The sequence below is a fragment of the Scleropages formosus genome, chromosome 2, assembly GCF_900964775.1.
Source record: "Scleropages formosus chromosome 2, fSclFor1.1, whole genome shotgun sequence".
NCBI lineage: Eukaryota > Metazoa > Chordata > Actinopteri > Osteoglossiformes > Osteoglossidae > Scleropages > Scleropages formosus.
Genome location: NC_041807.1, coordinates 38,604,368 through 38,623,853, shown reverse-complemented (window position 1 = coordinate 38,623,853; position 19,486 = coordinate 38,604,368). Strand labels below are relative to the sequence as shown.

The 19,486-nt window shown below is 44.2% G+C and overlaps 3 protein-coding genes across 3 annotated transcripts in view; 2 read left to right on the top strand and 1 right to left on the bottom strand.

Moving 5' to 3' along the window:
• Positions 1–19,486, top strand: part of LOC108922356 (tumor necrosis factor receptor superfamily member 5-like) — a 533,457-nt gene that overhangs the window by 447,654 nt on the left and 66,317 nt on the right. The window lies entirely within an intron of this gene.
• On the top strand, positions 1,624–11,134 carry LOC108922332 (tumor necrosis factor receptor superfamily member 5-like). Its single transcript, XM_029247069.1, has 8 exons — positions 1,624–1,704; positions 4,084–4,192; positions 9,317–9,419; positions 9,838–9,993; positions 10,121–10,208; positions 10,370–10,560; positions 10,683–10,908; positions 11,101–11,134. The coding sequence occupies exons 2-8, from the start codon at positions 4,160–4,162 to the stop codon at positions 11,132–11,134; spliced, it is 831 nt and encodes a 276-aa protein (XP_029102902.1). The 5' UTR covers positions 1,624–1,704; positions 4,084–4,159.
• Positions 18,094–19,082, bottom strand: LOC108922340 (tumor necrosis factor receptor superfamily member 14-like; the record flags this gene model as incomplete). Its single annotated transcript, XM_018732419.2, has 4 exons — positions 18,094–18,273; positions 18,402–18,560; positions 18,660–18,785; positions 18,962–19,082. Coding segments are annotated over 4 exons (495 nt in total), but the record flags the coding sequence as incomplete, so codon positions are not given.

The following is a 19,486-nucleotide window of genomic DNA, read 5'->3' as shown; positions in this document are numbered from 1 at the left end:
CTATGAAGACCACCAATCTTCTCGATAATCTCCATTTTCTTCCAATTTTTTTTTAGTTGCAGATCAAAAAGACTTCTGACCATCACCAGGAGACAGTGTTTCTGACTATAAATGTGAAAAGAGCAGTCTTATATATATATATAAGATATATATATAATATATGTAATATATTTAGGTGGAATGGCTGTAATACAAGTAATAATTGTAAGGGGAGGAGTAGTGGTAAGAGGACACATTATGTTAAGTTAATTCAACCATGAAAATGTGAAAAACTTTCATTGTGTAAAATAAGGCAGCAAATAGCGCAGCTGGTAACGCCACCACCTTTGGACTTGAAGGATCCAGGTTTGAATATTGTGTCCTGCTGTAGTACTTTGAACAAGGTACTACTTGTAAGTTGTTCTAGTAAAATAAGTGAATACCTTACCCTGCTGTATAAATTGGAGTAAACATTGTATCAAGATTACTAGTGTATACCCCGTTGAAGAAGAACATCAGCTAAAGAAAGAAATGTAAAATGTTTTCTAATAAGAACAACCTTTTTTATTTAACCTCTATTATTGTATTTTATTCTTTTTTCTTCAGTATTGCATTTTCCAATGTGTACTTGTAAATAAACTCTACCATGGAGTTCAGCAAAGTTCATGTCTCGTTGCGATCATTGTCATGCTCCTGACCACACCGCAGATGCACGAGGAAGAGTAGAAAGGGTGCCACTCCACTGCTCCCAGGTTGTGGAACCTCTTAGATATAACTGTCCCCTCCGCTTGCTCAACTTGCCACTTTGCCTTGCGCTTCCTTTCTGTTTTCCCCAGCCCAGCTCCGAGTCCTGTTCCCCACATCCTTGACCATCTCCTTTCCTTATCGACCACAACCACGGATCATCCCTCGGACAACATTTTGCGTCTCAGTTCCTGACCCGTACGTGTCCCCGACCGAGACTGTTGCTTTGCCTCTTTGTCTTTTGTCAAATAACGATCCTGCATTTGTGGCCCTTATGTGTCACAGAACATTTTGCCTTTAGTATGGACCCAGTGGAAATTGTGAAGTTCCGGATCAGCGTATCTGCGCAGGGGGTTCTGTCAGGTTCCCACGAGCAGACCCTGCCGAAGATGTCCGACTCCATCCCAGAGATACTGCAGATCCTCCATCAGGGAAGGACCCCAGAAGCGGGGGGGGGGGGCATACAGTATGTGGGAAGGTGTGGGGTTTGCGCATGTGCGGGAGGGTGCGGGAGATGCGGGAGAAGAGCTGAGGGAGTGCGGACTGTGCGCCTGCTCTGTGAGAATTGTTGTGTGTAGGGTGAAGATGAGACAGCAGTTTGTGCTATTGTTTGGCACCCCAGACCTTTCACGGAGTGGCTCTTTCGGCCCGGTCATTCACAATATACACAAGAAGACAGCGGTAAAGGGAGCAGTGCCTGATTATGCTCTCCAGTCTCCAGCGATCTGTCTCGGAATGGTCGGACTGCAGCGGGAGGAAAAAAAAAAAAGAAGAAAAAATCTCTTGTCCTTATTCTCACTTCTCGTGTTCTATATATAATTTCAGTTCGGTTTCTTTGCGGACAACATGGAAGTAAATGTTACTTTGAATTTTGCAAGTGTTTATTATAGTAGTCGGCGGGGCGTCGCGAACGTGGGAGAGACGGACGCTGCGGTACATCACCAGTATTACTGTCCCTCCCTGTCTCCTCTTCTTCTACAGGTATTAATGTTACTGTAATATTATATTGTGTAGCCCTTACGCAATTTGTTCCCATGTGTAGTTGGATATTTGGGCTGGAAAATAGTTATATAAATATGGAGAGGGTTATGGTTTTGTAACGTGATGTTTTTGTTATTCCTATATTGTACTTTTTTTTTTTGGTGTTTATTGGTAGGAAAAATGTCATGTCATTTAGGAACTGACCAATCGGTGCTGGTGGGGAAAGTGCCCGCGGGATCTTGCGGGAGAGAAGGGGAAAAAGAGGAAGTAGGAGAGTTGGAGCACCGCGTTGGGAGAAAGGCAGTGGTTTTTGGGAACGAGCCGGTTTGGCTTCGATCTCGCTCGGGTGTTTCGATAAACTACGCGAGCGAGCGTGCGGTCAGTTGGTTAATTTGAGTAGTTTAAGGGAAAGAGGGGGAATGGAGCACGTGTGTGGAGACACCGCACGACTCGCCACCATCGCTCCCGCCTCCCTGGAGAGAGAGTGGATGTGTGAGGACGGGTCGCTGTCGGTTTCCTGCGACGCACGAAAACCGTGAGTAACGGCGGGGAACTTCACTCGGTGGTGGACAAGGTAGGAGCTCCAGAGAAGGCGCTCTAGCGAGACGGTACCAGAGACTGAGTCATAATATAAAAAAAGAAAAAAAAACTCGGTCTCGGGGACAAAAAAAAACGTGTTCGTTTTCTTGTTGGTGTGAATACTGTACAGTAATGTTTATTTTTGTGGCCGAGTAGTTTTATATTAAATGTTCGTTGGGTTTGTATTTCACCTGAATGTTGTGACACTGACAGTCCCTGTGTGTGAGTGCTTTTTTTTTTTTTTTTTTTTTTTTTTTTGGGGAGGGGCTGAGATTGCTAAGTGTGATGCATGATGGGAGGTTTGTACTCACAACATATAATACTATAGTATGAAAGCTGCACGACGCTAACTTAACTGGGCCTCTCCTCACCCTAGAAAGAGTCATACCCCGCCGTTGGGGAAGCAACAGTACACGCATCCCAAAGTTGTGTTGTAGACACCACGATTCACCTCCCACGCGCGCGCACGCACGCACAGGCGCGCACGCACACACACTGTCTGAACCGCTTGTCCCATACGGGGTCGCGGGGAGCTGGAGCCTAACCCGGCAACAGAGGGTGTAAGGCCGGAGGGGGAGGGAACACACCCAGGACGGAACACCAGTCCATCGCAAGGCACCCCAAGTGGGACTCGAACCCCAGACCCACCGGAGAGCAGGACCCGGTCCAACCCGCTGCGCCACTGCACCCCCCATCACCTCCCATGCTAGTAATGTTAAAAAAACATCAGAATTGAGTGGGTGGGCTACAATTGTAACTGTCTATTGGGCACCGAAGGGGGCGCAGTGGGTTGCACTGGGTCCTGCTCTCCGGTGGGTCTGGGGTTCGAGTCCCGCTTGGGGTGCCTTGCAACTATGTACAAGAAGTAAATCTTCGCGCCCAAAGACACAGTAACACCAGTTGTTACAGTATGTTGCACGATTAACTGAGACTGGATCTAAAAATTTTACCCAGTGGATGTATAAGACTGAGATGCACCCAGTTTTGTTAATTCCTGCGTTTATCAAGTAGAAAAAAAATTATGGCTGAAACATAATGTGGGGAAAAAAACATCATTCTGACCTCTGTTTCAGATGTCAGCCTAAAAACTGTTATAAAACTAACTGAGACAATGGAGTAAAAATGTTTTTAAGACCAAAAAATTCTCTCTCTCTCACTCACACACACACACACACACACACACACACACACACACTGTCTGAACCACTTGTCCTATATGGGGTTACAGGGAGCTGGAGCCTAGCGTGGCAACACAGGGTGTAGGGCTGGAGGGGGAGGAGATGCACCCAGGATGGGATGCCAGTCTATCACAAGGCACCCCACGTGGGATTCGAACCCCAGACCCACCAGAGAGCAGGACCTGGTCTAGCTGGGTCTAACCCACTGCGCTACTGCCCCCCCCTGTTCAAAATTTCCTCAACTTTTAATACATTACTTCACTTTGTCCTTATGATAGTAGGTATTATTTAGCATTGTTATGGGGTTAACTTGGGACAGCACTGGAACAAACTGAACATTTTTCCCATTTAAAATGGAATGAAGAATTTTATTGTCCAGTGATTTTTGCCTAAGGAATTAGGAGCGGGTAGTGATGGATAAGATTATATGATGCGGGTGTTTTTTGTTTAGATCATCAAATGAGGTATAAATGTACAGTTTTTCTTTTTATATATACATGTAATTGCTGTACATACTTACCAAACTTAAATTACAGTAGCATTTCAAAAGTGTTAATAATGGCATAAATAAAGGCATTAAAAGTTAGCCTTGTTCAAACCATCGTGTGTTATGTTTTTGAAGTTCTCAGGTCTCCCCCATGAAGGTACACACTCTGGTTAAGCATCAGGAGGGAAGAATCAAGAATAAAGTGTAAATAATGCATCTGGAGGGAGAGAGCCTGAAAACACTTGTGAGTATTGGTCATGATGGCCGATTTCAAATACCAAATGCTTAAAGTTTTCGATTTTATTTGGACCAGTATAACGCAACATAATGTACTTTCAGGAGAAGTGGGTAGGTGTTCTCTTACATTTCAGACACACACGCAGACACAGAGAGCGAACCACTTGTTCCATACAGGGTTGCGGGGAGCCAGAGCCCAACCTGGCAACTCAGGGCGTAAGGCTGGAGGGGGAGGGGACGCACCCAGGACGGGACGCTAGTCAGTCACAAGGCCCCTCAAGCGGTACTTGAACCCCAGACCCACCTGAAAGCAGGACCTAGTCCAGGGGTCGGCAACCCGCGGCTCCGGAGCCGCAAGTGGCTCTTTCATCCCTCTGCTGCGGCTCCCTGTAGATTTGGAAAATAAATAATAAATATTTAAATTTATTTTATTTTAGTTAGTTAGTTTTTTAAAAAAATGTAATTCTAAATTCTAAGATTATGATGCTCTTGTAACATTAAAATAAACCGTGCTTAATTTTTTTGTCGCTCAAAATATGCGTCATAACTGCCGACTTGCGAAATCCGCCGGCGCGAAATTGAAAATTCCATTCAATTCAGATCAAGCTTTTGAACCCCAGGTAGGCAAACATGGATAAATGCAAGAAAAGAAAAGTTTCTGAAGAAAACAGAACATTTAATGAGATGTGGACAGATTCATTTGCTTTTACTGCTGACGAGAGTGGCTTCCCAGTATGCCTAGGCTAATATGTGGTGAAAAATTCGCGAACAACAAACAGTCAAATGTTGCTAGACATTTCCACAATAAACACACAGCCTTTGCTGAAAAATATCCGGATGGAGATGAGAGAAAAAAAGCCGTTTCGGAACTGTTGCGGAAGGTTGATCGGCATTTTTGGTTTGCTGCAGCCGGCAAGTTAAAATTTTGATGTCATGAATACGAAGAGGACTCAATTAGACATTGAACATTTTATTTGAAAGTAACCTTCAACCCAGCGTCTTTTTTGTTAAGGTTAGTTCAAACTGTTCAAAATATTTTTGTTTGCCTGCAGAAATAAAATTTCGTTTTCTCGGTAGCAGTTCATTGATTTCATAAATGCAACACACTACAGTTTTTTCTATACTTTCCATAAAGGTAAAAAACGATATATGCAGTGTTATCTTCATTTTAGATGTCAAAAGGGTTTTGTGGCTCCCTGTGTTTTTTTTCTGTGGGGAAACGGGTCCAAATGGCTCTTTGAGTGTTTAAGGTTGCCGACCCCTGACCTAGTCCAACCCGCTGTGCCACCGCACCCCCTGTAAATGTTTAGATGTATCTCCAAAAAAAAAAAATAAAAATTACTCGGAAGGTGATCAGAAATTGTGGATATTCTGATTAAGTTTTATGCAGCTACTCATGAGATGTACATTGGTTCATATGGTGGAAAGAAACTGCATATAAGAATCACCTGTCTCCATCTATGTCTGTCAAGAAAACGTGAGTACAACTCACTTTTCTTGGATGGTACATTTATTAGCTTTATGTATTATATAATATAATGGAGGAGAGGAGTAATCTCAGGTCCCGGGTGGACAGCCATACGTTCTTTCCTGGCTGGAAGGTGAGGGGATGCGGTTCCAGCAAGCCAGTAGGTCTCTGTGTTGGAGTTCTAGCTTGGGAGCAGATTGTGCAGGCCTCTATGTACTCCTGGACGTCCTCCTGCATGGAGGGCCACCAGAACCTCCCTTGTAGGAGGGACGGTGTTCCGCGCATGCCGAGGTGACTGGCCGTGGGAGAGTTGTGGGCCCACTGCGGGAGTGTTGGTCGCATTTTCACAGGCACATACTCCTTACCTTCCGGTGCCACAGGTGGACTGGACTTGGCTGCTTGTGCATCCTGGAGCTCCTGAAAGAAGTGCCAGCGTATTGAGGCCACAACACGGTGCTCCGGTAGGATCGATTCAGGGCTTTTGGTTGGAGCGTCAGTGGCAAACAGCTGTGAGAGGGTGTCAGCCTTCGTGTTCTTAGACCCTGGCCAATACAACACAGTGAAATTGAATCTGGTAAAGAACAAGGCCCATTGGGCCTTGTGTGGGTTTAGCCGGCGTGCTTTCTGAAGATACTCTGGATTACAATGATCAGTTAGTACCAGGAAGGGGTGCAAGGCCCCTTCTAACCAGTGCCTTCATTCCTCCAGGGCTAATTTAATAGCTAAGAGCTCTCAATTTCCAGTGTCATAGTTGTATTCGGCTGGTGATGGCTTCTGTGAGAAATACGCACAAGGGTACAGTTTTAGTGGGTCGCCTTGTCTTTGGGACAGCGTGGCCCCGACTCCAACCTCTGAGGTGTCCACCTCCACCACGAACGGCAGTGTGGGGTCTGGGTGTCGTAATATCGGTGCCATCGTGAAGCATCTCTTCAACTCCAGGAACGCTTGCTGTGCTTGCTCTCTCCAAGGCAGTCAGGTCTCCTTACCTGCTGTAAGGGCCGTGAGAGGGGGCAATGATGGAGCTGAATCCCTTGATGAATCTCCTGTAGAAACTGGCAAAACCCAGGAACCGTTGCAGGGTCTTCACAGTTCGCGGTTGTGGCCAGTCAGTCACCACCCGGACCTTCTCCGGGTCCATAGTCACGCCCGCATCGCTCAGGATGTAGCCCAGGAACGGCACTCCTGAGTGGTGGAAGAGACATTTTTCCCCCTTGACATAGAGGTGGTTTTGTAGGAGCCATTCTAACACTGTGCTTACCTGGCAGACGTGCTCTTCCCGCATCCAGGTACACCAGGACGCAGTCATCCACGAGGTCTCTTAGTATGTGATTGACAAATGCCTTGAACATTGAGGGCGTGTTAGACAAACTGAAAGGCATGACCAAACACTCATAATGACCCAGGATGGTCCTAAAAGCGGTCTTCCCACTTATTCCCCTCCTTGATGCGAATTAGATTGTATGCATTCTGAAGGTCCAATTTCTTGAAAATCTTTGCACCATGCACTCGTTCTAATGCCGCAGTGGTCAAAAGCAGAGGATAGGGGTATCACACCATGATAGCGTTCAACCCCCGATAATCAATGCAGGGGCGCAAGCCCCGTCCTTCTTTCCCACAAAAAAGAAACCCGCCGGAGGCTGGTGATGTGAAAGGTCGAATATAGTCTGCCTTAGTGCTTCAATAATATACTTTCGCATGGCTTTTTGTTCGGGGAGAGACAGGATGTACACCCGCCCACTGGGGGGCGTTGTTCCTGGCACGAGATTGATGGCGCGGTCCCACTGTCTGTGCGGAGGAAGGGTTGCCGCCCGTAGCTTACTGAACACCTCACTCGGATCCTGATATTCAGGAGGATCCACCACCGGTGGTGTGTCTCTGGAAGTCTCAACAGAGGTGTTCCGGCAGGGAAGTGACAAACAAGAACGCTCACATTGCAGTCCCCAGCAAACCAGATCCCCACTGCTCCGATGGAACACTGGGTCGTGCAGGGCTAACCAAGTCAAACCCAAAATGATCGGTGTGTCCAGCGACCTGACTAGGTAAAACACAAGCTCGTCACGGTGGCGCGCCCCCACCAACATGTGTAACAGTTCTGTATGCGAGTCCACTAGTCCAGTCCCTATTGGCTGGGCGTCGAGGCTAACGACCTGCAATTTTGTCTCACAAACCTGCTTGGGTACTCCGTGTGAAGTAGCAAAACCGATGTCCATAAAACCACACACAGCACCAGAATCCACCAGTGCGCGCGTCTCTACCCACACAGTCGTCTGCCCACTCCAGAGTCACGGACACAGTAAATTGTGGTTTACTAACCTTGAGTTCCGGGTTAGCTTTAGGTGGTGGCAGGCAAGTTCGGCAGGTAGCGCGGAAATGGCCAGAGATTCTGCAGTAGAGGCACAGCTGGTCACGGAGGTGGTGCTGTCTCTCGTCAAGGTCCAGCTGGCCTCGGCCGATCTGCATCGGTTTAGGCATTTGCTTGACGGGGTGGTGTTTGGGGGGGCATCCACAAACGAGGGGTTCTCTGACGAGTGAGGTTGTCGATGGTTATTGCAGTCTCCACAAAGCGGTCGAAAGTGCAGTCCTCCCACGGGTAGGTGAACTCCGCCTGGATCCTGGGGTGGAGCCCGTTTCGGAAGCTGGCTAAGAGGGGGGTGGAGTTTCACATGCTCTGTTCGGCCAGGGTCCAGAATTCCAGGCAGTATTTGGCCACCGAGTGGTTACCCTGCCGGATCTTCATCAGGTGATCACTGACGGCTTGAGCAGGGAGTGGATGGTTGAACGCAGCTTCAAAGCGTTTCTTGAAAGCTTCGTAGGTGAAGGGGACGTGGGACTTCCACCCGGCTGCGGCCCAGTGAGGAGGGAGATCAGGTAAGCAATCTTGGTTTTGTCCGCTTGATAGGTTCGCAGAGAGTTGGCGAACACGAGCTCGAATTGCGTTGGAAAGCCCTGGCAGCTGTCTGGTGCTCCGTTGTACTTATCCATGTTGGCGAGGTGGGGGTCTTGGTGGATCGCGGGGTCTCGGTGGATCGCGTGATCCTGTTGGACCGGAACACTTGCACCATCTCCTGGAGGGTCTCCTCCATCTGGCGCCGGGGCTGGTCATGCGAACCCAAGAGGGCACCATACATGGAAACTGCATGGTGTGGCTGTTCGAGCATCGCTGAGTCTGCATAAGTGGCAGAACCTTCTGTCATGCTGAGTGCTGAGGATCAGGAGAGCAGACTCAAGTGGAGATGCTAACTCGCTTTATTTGTATCACATGGGATTGCACCCAGAGAAAAGAGCAGAGCAGAACAGTCAGCCTCGGAAGATAGGTGAGGAGAACGTCTCTCAGTTGGAGGTTCCGCGGCCAGGTGTGTCGGAGCGGGTGCTTTTATACTGCGTCTCCGGGGTTGTCACCGGGGGGTCAGGGTGGTCATCAGGCACGCAGCTGCTAGATGCACAGTCGTCGGGCACCCCAGGGGCGCCAGTGACAGAGACAACCCCGTTTGGAACAAGCGGTTTCAGCCAGTGTGTGCATGTGTGATTTAGTATGAGATATACAAGAGAACGGAAGAAATCGGGATGGGGCAAATAGTTTTTCACAGTACTGTATATCTGAGCAGGACATACCTGTTATTGGTTTTTTAATGCTTAAATTGGCCTTTTTATATCTTTCTTCAGATATGTGCAGCATTTCTTCTGATAATGAAACACAGTCACTGTTCTGCTTGTAACGGGGCTGAATATGAAATTGACGAAAGATGTTGTCCTGCCTGTGATCCTGGTGAGTTGTGTTTTTTTTTTCATTTTGTCACTTGTATAACATTGTTAGGTTACAGCATATTTTTCACTGGGGAACATTACTATTTGATAATGGCAAAAAAATACTAACATACACTTTCCTTTAGGTTTTTATGTTCAGCGACATTGTATAGCATTTTACACCACAAAGTGCGTTCCATGTCCTGTATCTACATTCACTAATAAACCACATGGACGCCGTATCTGCAACCCCTGTACAACCTGTGATGAACGTAAGAATTCTCTCCCTTCAAAGAAAAGTTCAAACACATTTTTTAGTTACAGAAAATGGTTTTTAATGTAAGCATGTATTTTTATTTAAGGAATAACATTTTCTTGTCTGTATGTGACCCCGTATGGGACAAGCGGTTCACACGATGTGATGTGATATTTCTCCACAGAAATTGGTTTAAAGAAAGTGAAGGAGTGTACAAACTCTTCAGACACGGTGTGTGGAGCCCTGGAAGGGAACTATTGTATTGATCCTTATGAGGGAGGATGCAGAGCAGCACAGAAACACACAACCTGCAAACCTGGACACTTCATCAAACACCCTGGTCAGAATGGAGTTTTCATAATTTAGTAATTTGTTTTATCTTAAATATAACTTTATATACTATTTTCTTGTACTGTGGTAATATAAATCAGTTTCCAAGAAATGCTTTCAATGACTTGGTGTTGTAGGAACAGAATATAATGACACTGTGTGTGAGAACTGCCCTGAAAACTTTTACTCAAGTGGATCTTCAACATCCTGTTCACCACACACAGAGTAGGTTTCTCCCTGTTCTTACTCTTGTGCTTGAACTCTGTTTTGATTCATAAAAGAAAAATACTGAATTAAAAATACACTTGTGTTTTATTTTCAGTGCTTTGCCTTAATTTTAACACAAAAGCAATGACTAACATATTATATAACATATTTTGGTGCAGCTGTGAATCCCAAGGACTTTACACATTTAAACCAGGAGACGGTGTGTCTGATTCTCAGTGTGGAGAGATCAGCCGAGTCCCTCTTATAGCTGGAATTACAGTTGGAATAATTTTACTGCTGTTACTAGTTGGAGGAGTAACACTGTATAAATCAGGCTTCTGTCACAAGGAGAACAGCTCCATCCCACCTGGTGAGACAATTTTGCTGTTATTTAACATAAAGACAGTTTGTAATATCCACATTTTTATCTGTAGTGAAAATGTGTTAAAATGACTATAGTGTTATAAAAACCTACACTGGACTCTCCTGCAGATTTGGTCCTCGATCCTCTTTATCCTCCCCAGCAGGATTGCTCCTTGAAGCTGCTACGGATTCCCCTGAGTTTGTATCCTGATCCTCCTGTGGCCTCCGCTGTGGACTTGGTCCTTGAACTTGAGATGTATTCAAGGCTGCACCCTGCCCCCACTTCGGACAGCCTGATCACATCTCGGTGTTCCTCTACCCTGCATACAGACAGCTCCTCAAGCAAGCCCCCCCAGTGAGTAAAACTGTAAAAGTGTGGTTTGAAGAATCTGATGAGATGCTTCAGGACTGCTTTGACTGCACTCATTTGGAGGTGTTTAAGAATGCTGCTGTGCGCGAGGACCGTACTGTTGACCGTGATGACTACACGTCAGCTGTAACCAGCTATTTTAGCACCTGCGTTGACAACACTGTGCCCATCAAACAGATCCGGACATACCCCAACCAAAAGCCTTAGATAAACTGTGAAGTTTGATCCATGCTGCATGCCTGCTCTACTGCATTCATCTCAGGTAATGCTAGTGACTACAAGAAGGCTAGGTATGATCTTCGAAGAGCCATTAGGGCTGCCAAGAGGGAATACAGATTGAGACTGGAGCGTCATTACACTACTGTTGACACCCGGTGCATGTGGCAGGGATTACAGAATATTACAGACTATTGGGGCAAAAGCAGGTGTGAGATCATTGACAGCCGCATCACACCTGACGAATTCAATGAATTTTTTGCCCATTTCGAGGTTCTCAACAACAAACCACTGGGTGCTAAACCACCATTCATGATCTCATCTGTAGTTGTGGCAAAGACTTTTGGGAAAATAAACCCACGGAAATCAGCCAGCCCAGACAACGTCCCTGGACGGATACTCAGAACCTGCTCATCGGTGCTAGCTGATGTCTTTACGGATATATTCAATTTGATCCTCCCACAAGCCTCAATTCCCACCTGCTTAAAAGAGGACCACTATCCTACTGCTGCCCAAAAACAACGAAGTATCTTGCCTCAGTGACGACCGACCCGTTGCACTGACTCCAATAGTGATGAAGTACTTCGAAAGAATCGTCATGAGTTGCATCCAGACCATCATTCCAGACACTCTGGATGCCATCAGCACAACAATACACACTGCCCTCACCCACCTGGAATACAAGGACAGCTATGTTTGAATACTGTTTATTGATTACAGCTCAGCATTCAACACAGCGATACCTTCGAAGCTCATCAACAAGCTTCACAATCTTGGTGTGCCACCCACCCTCTGCACTTGGGTTCTGAACTTTCTAACAGGCAGACCCCAGTTCGTTAGAACTGGGAACCACATATCCATATTATGTGGCCTCCCAGTACAACACCAGCATCATCGCATTTGCTGATGACATGACAGTCGTTGGCCTGATAATGGGAGGTGATGAGTCAGCATACAGGAGGGAAGTGGCTGACCTAGTGAAGTGGTGCCAGGACAAACTCTCTCCCTGAATGTCAACAAAACAAAGGAGATGATTGTCGCTCCACAGAGGAGAAGGGAGCAGCACTCAACATTGCTCAACTCAACTCTCTCCACAGAGGTGGAGAGAGTGAGTAGCATCAAATTCCTGGGTGTTCACAGTACTGAGGATCTCGGCTAGTCTCACAACACTGCACATCTGGTCAAGAAATCACGTTCAGCATCTGCACATCTTGAGAAAGCTGAGGAAATTTGGTATGCCCAGCTGAATCCTCAGAAGCTTCTATAGGTGTGCAATTGAAAGTGTCCTCACCAGCTCCATCGCAATCTGGTTTGGAAGATGCGCAGCACAGGATCATAAGGCACTACAGCAGCTGGTGAGAGCTGCCCAAACCATCTCTGGAGCGGCCTTACCAATACTGGAGAGCTTCTACCAAGCTAGAGCCATCAGGAGAGCCATCAACATCACCAAGGACATTAGCCACCCCCAGCACAGCCTTTTCACACTCTTACCATCAGGCAGACGCTACAGGAGTGTTAAAGCCAGAACTTCAAGGCTGAAAAACAGTTTTTACCCACAGGCCAGTGAACAACATCCATCCACTGCCTCTCTCCCTATCACTGCAGACACAGATTACCCTCTGATCCCGAGGGGTGTCAGCTACCCCATCCTTCCTACACACATACACACCCACAATGCTAATAACATCAGACACTACAGACTACGTCTGCATTCTTTGCGCGCTCATACACACCCCTTTTCAAATGCGAATGACAGCATGGACCCAGTCTACCTCTGCAGTATTTTGCATATGCATGTCTTCCATGTTTACATTGCACACTATACACTTTATACATGCACATTATTTTATGTTATAACACACTGTGTTAATATGTGTTTCAATGTGATATTTTAAAAATAGATTTTGTATCAAAGTGTGTGTGTGTGTATACATATATAACTAGAGCAGGGGCAGCTGTTGCCTTTGGATTTAAAGGTTGCAGTATATCTAAAATATTAAATCCAAAGGCCCCAACTGCCCCTGCTCTAGTAACATAGTAATTATATATTATGTATTATATATAAGATCAAGGCAGCACGAAGGGAAGTTAGCCAGCTACTGGAACTGCAGAAAGGTGTGATGAAGACCCTGCCTAAGAAGTACAGCAAGCTGTCTATACCTGAGGCCTTAGAAACTGCCAAGCAAAGACTCACAGCCTTGGCTAACTGCCTGAAGAGGTACACAAGAGAGATAGAGGGCAGAAGAATAAATCAAATGTTCTCCACAGAACCATGCAAAGTGTACTCACAGTGGCAGAGTAATAACATGAGAGCGGACCCACCAAGGTTTGAGACTGAGCAATACTGGAAAAACATATGGGAGAAGGAGGCATCACATAACAACAAAGCCCAGTGGCTGGTGGATCTAAGAGGAGACCACAGCAACCTCCTTGAACAGGATCCAGTAACCATCACAGTAGCCGACATCCAAGAAAGAGTCTCAAGTATGAAGAACTAGACAGCACCAGGCCCTGACATGATCCACGCCTTCTGGCTAAAGAAGCTAACTGCACTCCATGAGCGCCTGGCAACACAAATGAACCAGCTAATGGGTGGGACCCACCCTGAATGGTTAACCGAAGGCCGGACAGTAGGACCCCCAGAAAGGAGCAGTCCCATCCAACTATTGCCCTATAACCTGCCTCTGCACAACGTGGAAGCTGCTCTCAGGTATCATAGCGGCTAAGATGAACAGGCATATGGCTCAATACATGAGCGGGGCCCAGAAAGGAATTGGTAGAAACACCAGAGGAGCAAAACACCAGCTACTGGTAGACAGAACAGTCACTCGAGACTGCAAGACCAGACAGACCAAGCTGTGCACCGCCTGAATTGACTACAAGAAAGCCTATGACTCGATGTCTCACTCATGGATCCTGGAATGCTTAGAACTACACAAGATCAACAGGACACTAAGAGCCTTCATCAGGAACTCAATGGGGCAGTGGAAAACAACCCTAGAGGCCAACTCCAAGAAAATTGCGCAAGTCACCATCAAGTGCGGCATCTACCAAGGAGGTACATTGTCCCCACTGCTGTTCTGCATAGGCCTGAACCCCCTCAGCCAGATCATCATCAAGACTGGCTACGGATACCAACTACGGAATGGAGTAAACATCATCAGTCATCTCCTCTACATGGATGACATCAAGCTGTATGCCAAGAGTGAACCGAGATATGGATTCCCTGATCCACACCACCAGGATCTACAGCAATGACATCGGAATGTCATTCGGACTGAATAAGTGTAGCCGGATGATAGCAAAGAGAGGGAAAGTAGTCAGAACTGAGGGGATTGCACTACCAGAAGGCAACATGGCCGATGTTGAGGACAGCTACACGTACCTTGGAATCCTGCTCTGGTGACTCATTACACTTATGAGTGAAGCTGATCCCACTTGTCTCTCTATGCTTGTTTGTGTGTATTTATCATCTCCTCCCCTGTTTAAGTACCCCAGGGGTTGATGTGTGAATTGAGTTGAGACTGAGACCCCTCACTCTTTCCTATTTCTGGTGGTGAACCACTGAAGATCATGTTATGACCATTTTCTAGAAACTGCTATGAAAAACTATTTTCCCCCAGCTGTGTAATGTTAGTTGCTTTCTGTGTGCACTATTTGTTATTTGTATTCTTCTCTGAAACATCAGGGTGGGATTAGAAATATGAAAATAATCTGAAGTGGAAAAACTTTAAACCCTTTTTGAGGAAGTGTTACTGACTTCTAGTTCTAGACAACAATCATCCCAGATTTATCTGTGCTTTAAGGCAATCTGAATGTACTATAGTGTGCTGCACTCTGGGCTCAAATGGAGTGAAGAAGGACACATGGACAGTTTATTATAAACGTTTTATAGAACACCGGCACACAGCAACAGATACAGGCGGAAACACAAGGAAATACTGCTCTCGTTCCAAAGACCCCTTTTCCTCAAGGACCTGCACTTCAACCCACCCCCCTTAACACTCCTTAGGCTTTCCTACCTATTTCGCTAGCCAGCACACTCACCCTCTTACATTCCCCCATGAGTTTCCACAGCGATTGAACACAACTCCATTTTACCCATAATTTACAATAAACCCATTTTCCCACTCAAATTCCCAGTAACATGAGTTTGAGTATTTTCATTAATGATCACTGTGAGTAGCTTCTACCCAAACCAGAAAGCTATAAAAACAAGGTCATTCATTATATTTTTTTAGGATAATTGAATTTACATGTTTTAGACTAAAGTCTGATGGCATTTTGTTTCATGGGATGAAGTGGATTAAGGGACAAAGACGGGGGATTTTGATACGTTTATACTTTCCCCGGTGCAAAGTTACACTGAAATACTGAACTTGTGCTCCAATTATCTGCTGGGATGTGTAGATGATTATCAGTTATACCTTTCACCAGACAGGTAAAAGACGACAACTTTGCATAAAAATATATTTTATTAATGCTTTAGGAAAATACAAGATAAAATGGTATTTATTCTGTTCTGACACAGTCAACAGTTTCAGGAAAATACCAATACAATGCCTTAAAACACGGGATCTTAAACGATCACAGATCAAGAGAAAAAAAAAAAAAAAACTGCATTTAATTAATACAATCCACTTCTGTATTTGGTAAAAACACAACAATTAAATTTCAGGCACAATAATAGAGGAAGGCGGCACAATGATAGAGGAAACAAAGCCCATTTGTTTCATTTAATCATTGTCTGTTTGTCGTCATTTAAGCTAAATGTATCGAACCTTTTAGCAGAAGGCAGCAGCTCTACTATAATACCTGCTGCCCCATTACAGTAATATTGCAGTATTTCACCACCTGAGTTCATAAAAATACAATTGCGGGGGAGGACTGTTATATATACTGGCCCCAATACTGTGTGAGGTACTTAACACATTTATTTCCAGTAAACCACAGTTCAATTGATTATTTTCCAATTTTCTGACATTTTTTTTTTGCAAATTCACTTCTCATTCATATGTATACTTGGAAATTTTAAGTATTTTGTTCAAGTTTACATATCTATTTCTTCACACGTCAAAGGTTTTTGCAGCGCTGCACTGTCATCTTCATAATCGACTGACCACAATGTTTTGGCTCCATAAGGCAGTTCAGGGTATCAGATGTGTGTTCTTACATTTACATTTATTAATTTAGCAAACGCTTTTGTCCAAAGCGATGTACAACTCAGGAGAAGTACAATTTATGCATTACATTAAGAGAAAGAGACACAGCTACAGACGTGTGACTCAAGTAAACCCAGTTTACCTACCACTTGCTGCACCAAGGTTCATCGTTCAAGTAGGTGCATCTTCCACCTCTCTATGCTCCTTCCAGTCTCTTTCATATTTCTCTGACATGGTACAAGGAAGGTGCAACACCCAGAGCTCACAGTTTACAAAGCACTCAGACTCGTCACAACTGTAGATGCAGGCTGTACAGGATGACAGTAAATTGTGCTGATTTCTGCTCTTATCACATTTTCTGACTGAGCCCTCAGGAGGATCTTTTAACCCTTACAGTCCATTTTTAAAGTGCAGTGTCTTCCAAGGCTCCTCACTTCTGCCAGTTTTCATGAAAAAGGAAAAACCGATGCGGATTATTTTAAATTCCAACAAGAAATATTAAATACATTAGTACATGTAGTTGATGATTTTCTCTAAAGCCACTTACAATTAGTTACCCATCTTTGTAATTTTACTGGAGCAATTTAGCGTAAGTACCTTGCTCAAGGGTACTACAGATGGAGGTGGGATTTGAACCTTTGTCCTTTGGGTCCCAAAACAAAAGTAAAAAAGAAACAATCGTTTCCACTCAACAATAGAAAGCCTTTAAAACTATTTTGATATGGAATTTGTCTAAAAAATGCAAGCAGGCCACAATCTGAATGGTAAGCCAGTCTAGAGTATTTGCACACACATTCATTGACCCCGTCACACTTGGACAAATTTTGGGATCCCCAACTGATTCGAAAAAGAGGTATTTCAAGTGTGGGGAAAAAACAAAAGTACTTGAAGTCACACTGAAAACCGCATAATCAAAACTGCCATGTCCTGTTATAGCAACAGCTGTAGCAAACTCATGCTGTTAAGTTTCTAATAGATTTAAAGAAGATACTCACATGCTGAGGTGGTTCCGTTAAGTGTTCGTCTGGCTTGTCCATTCACACTGGAAACAATAGTACATGTGAATAATTACAACTGTAATATCACCATGATAATAATTTGACTTTTACCCTGAATGACTAATAAGACAGTGAAAAAAGTAAATCTGCCAATTTACCAAACAGATGTGTCAGTATTTGGTCCTTCAGAATTCACTATTTCACCTATAGGGATAAGAAAAAATTACAAATGGTAAAATAGGAAGCAAATTATTGCACACCAATTTAAATGCATTGTGAAATCATGGTTTAAATGAACTGTTTGTGATGTAATATCCAAATTATCAATTACACCCATATTTTTCCAGAGGCTCCTAACAGAAGTTAAAATGTGATGGAAGAAATTAAATGTACTTAAGAAACATCTGCATCTTTGTCTTTTTCTCCTAATGTAATAAACACATTGTATTTTCTATGAGAAGTATGTCGCTTTGGAGAAAAGCATCTGCTAAATGAATAAATGTAAAAGGACATAAACCTTATATAATCTAGCCAATTATATTATTCAACCTGATTAAAAATGTCCATATAACATTGTTATTCCATTTACATAATTTTGGCAAGGTACTGACTAACCTTTTTTACAGTGCAACTAGCACCATGAGGACTGAGGGCAATAAGCCACAAAAAACAACAGGAAGAATTTTTCTGTGTCTTTTGATTGGTTTTTGACAAACGACATCTTTCTGTGAGCTTCCATCTTCAATCTTGATTCCACCAAATATATCACAGCTGCAAGAAATTTAAATGCTTTCATTAATTCCAACACAAATATTTGTATTGGTTTGTGAATTCCCCAGAAACAGTGAACAATGAAAATACAAGAAACACCCATGGCAAGATGACTTACTCTGTCCATTCTGTGCAGTTGACACCATACTTAGAATACTGACCATGTGGACAGTCTTCACACACTGTGTTTGCTTTCTCTGTTCCTTCACAGAGAAGAACAAAACTTACAGTCAGGAGTGTACAGAGCAACACAGGGATGCTTTTCAGGTGGTCACACACATGGCTATTCCAAGAACAGAGTAAAACCCCATGTCTGTACTGTGGTTCTTACCTAGTGTTTTAATCCTCTGTCCTGGGTGACACGAACTGTGTTTGACCGCAAAACTACACTCTCCATTCTCTGATTCCTCTTGACAATAAAATCCATCAATGACACCGCAGACAGTGTCAGTAACACTGGTACAATTTTGAAGAATACGAAGCCCTTTTCCTGAAAATAATGCAGTTGTTAGTCAAGAATTTTTCACATCTGTACTCTTACTTAACACTAATGCAAATTAGAATAAATCAGATGATAATTTAAACTGACCCGGATCACAAGCCTTGCATGGAAAGCATTTTCTGAGGCCATTGGGCCTATTCATATGTGTGTCCGGAACACACTGAATGCATCTTGTGATGTTGTTGGATGTGCAGTCTTTTTGAACAACCCAACCTGGTGGCACAAAAAGCAGCAAACTGATGAGTTAAGTGATGTTTGGATATAATATTTGAGGCTTCTTCTCTGTCACTTAAAACCATGATATGTAATCCAGTACAATAATACAATAAAATGATATTCTTCACAAGTACTTCAATGAACCATAAAAGGAAGTGTGTAAAAGAAGGTACCTTTCCCACACATAGGACAACATTCTCCAGCATCACTCTGGTACTCTGCTGGGCCACAACCTTTTACATTTGGTACAAGTGACAAGAAGATACAGAACCTGTAATAGAGATGTGAAAAAGATCACTCAGATCCACAGTTAGCCATTTGTCCTACTTAAGTACCAGTTTCATTGTCAGAATAGTGATGATCCGAGGGACACTTTCTTTGCTTAAGATTACATTTCAGTCCTGCTGTCATTTGGTTAAGTACTTAATCGATGCTAAAGAAATATTTTCATTCATCAGTTTGTAAAGAAACTTCACCCAACATCCATGTCTATGGATAAGAGGATGTTTGCTTTTATTTATTAATGTAAATGTTTATTCACTTCTCTTTAAGTATGTATGTCTTTATTCACGCTCCTCTCTTGGTCAGCTTGGCATCAAAGGAACAGCACTAACATAGTTTCAGTCCTACCTATCTGACAGATCCTATCAAGTGGTCTGAAGGGGCTCCTGTTCTCCTCTGCCTCTCTCAACTGGTGT

What these genes read in the sequence shown, in the direction of transcription:
- LOC108922332 (XM_029247069.1), top strand. Translation starts at nt 4,160, where the DNA reads ATGCATCTGGAGGGAGAGAGCCTGAAAACACTT. An exon ending in ACACTTCATCAAACACCCTG is followed by an intron (nt 9,994 to 10,120) that starts GTCAGAATGGAG and finishes TTGGTGTTGTAG; the next exon opens with GAACAGAATATAATGACACT. An exon ending in GAACAGCTCCATCCCACCTG is followed by an intron (nt 10,561 to 10,682) that starts GTGAGACAATTT and finishes ACTCTCCTGCAG; the next exon opens with ATTTGGTCCTCGATCCTCTT.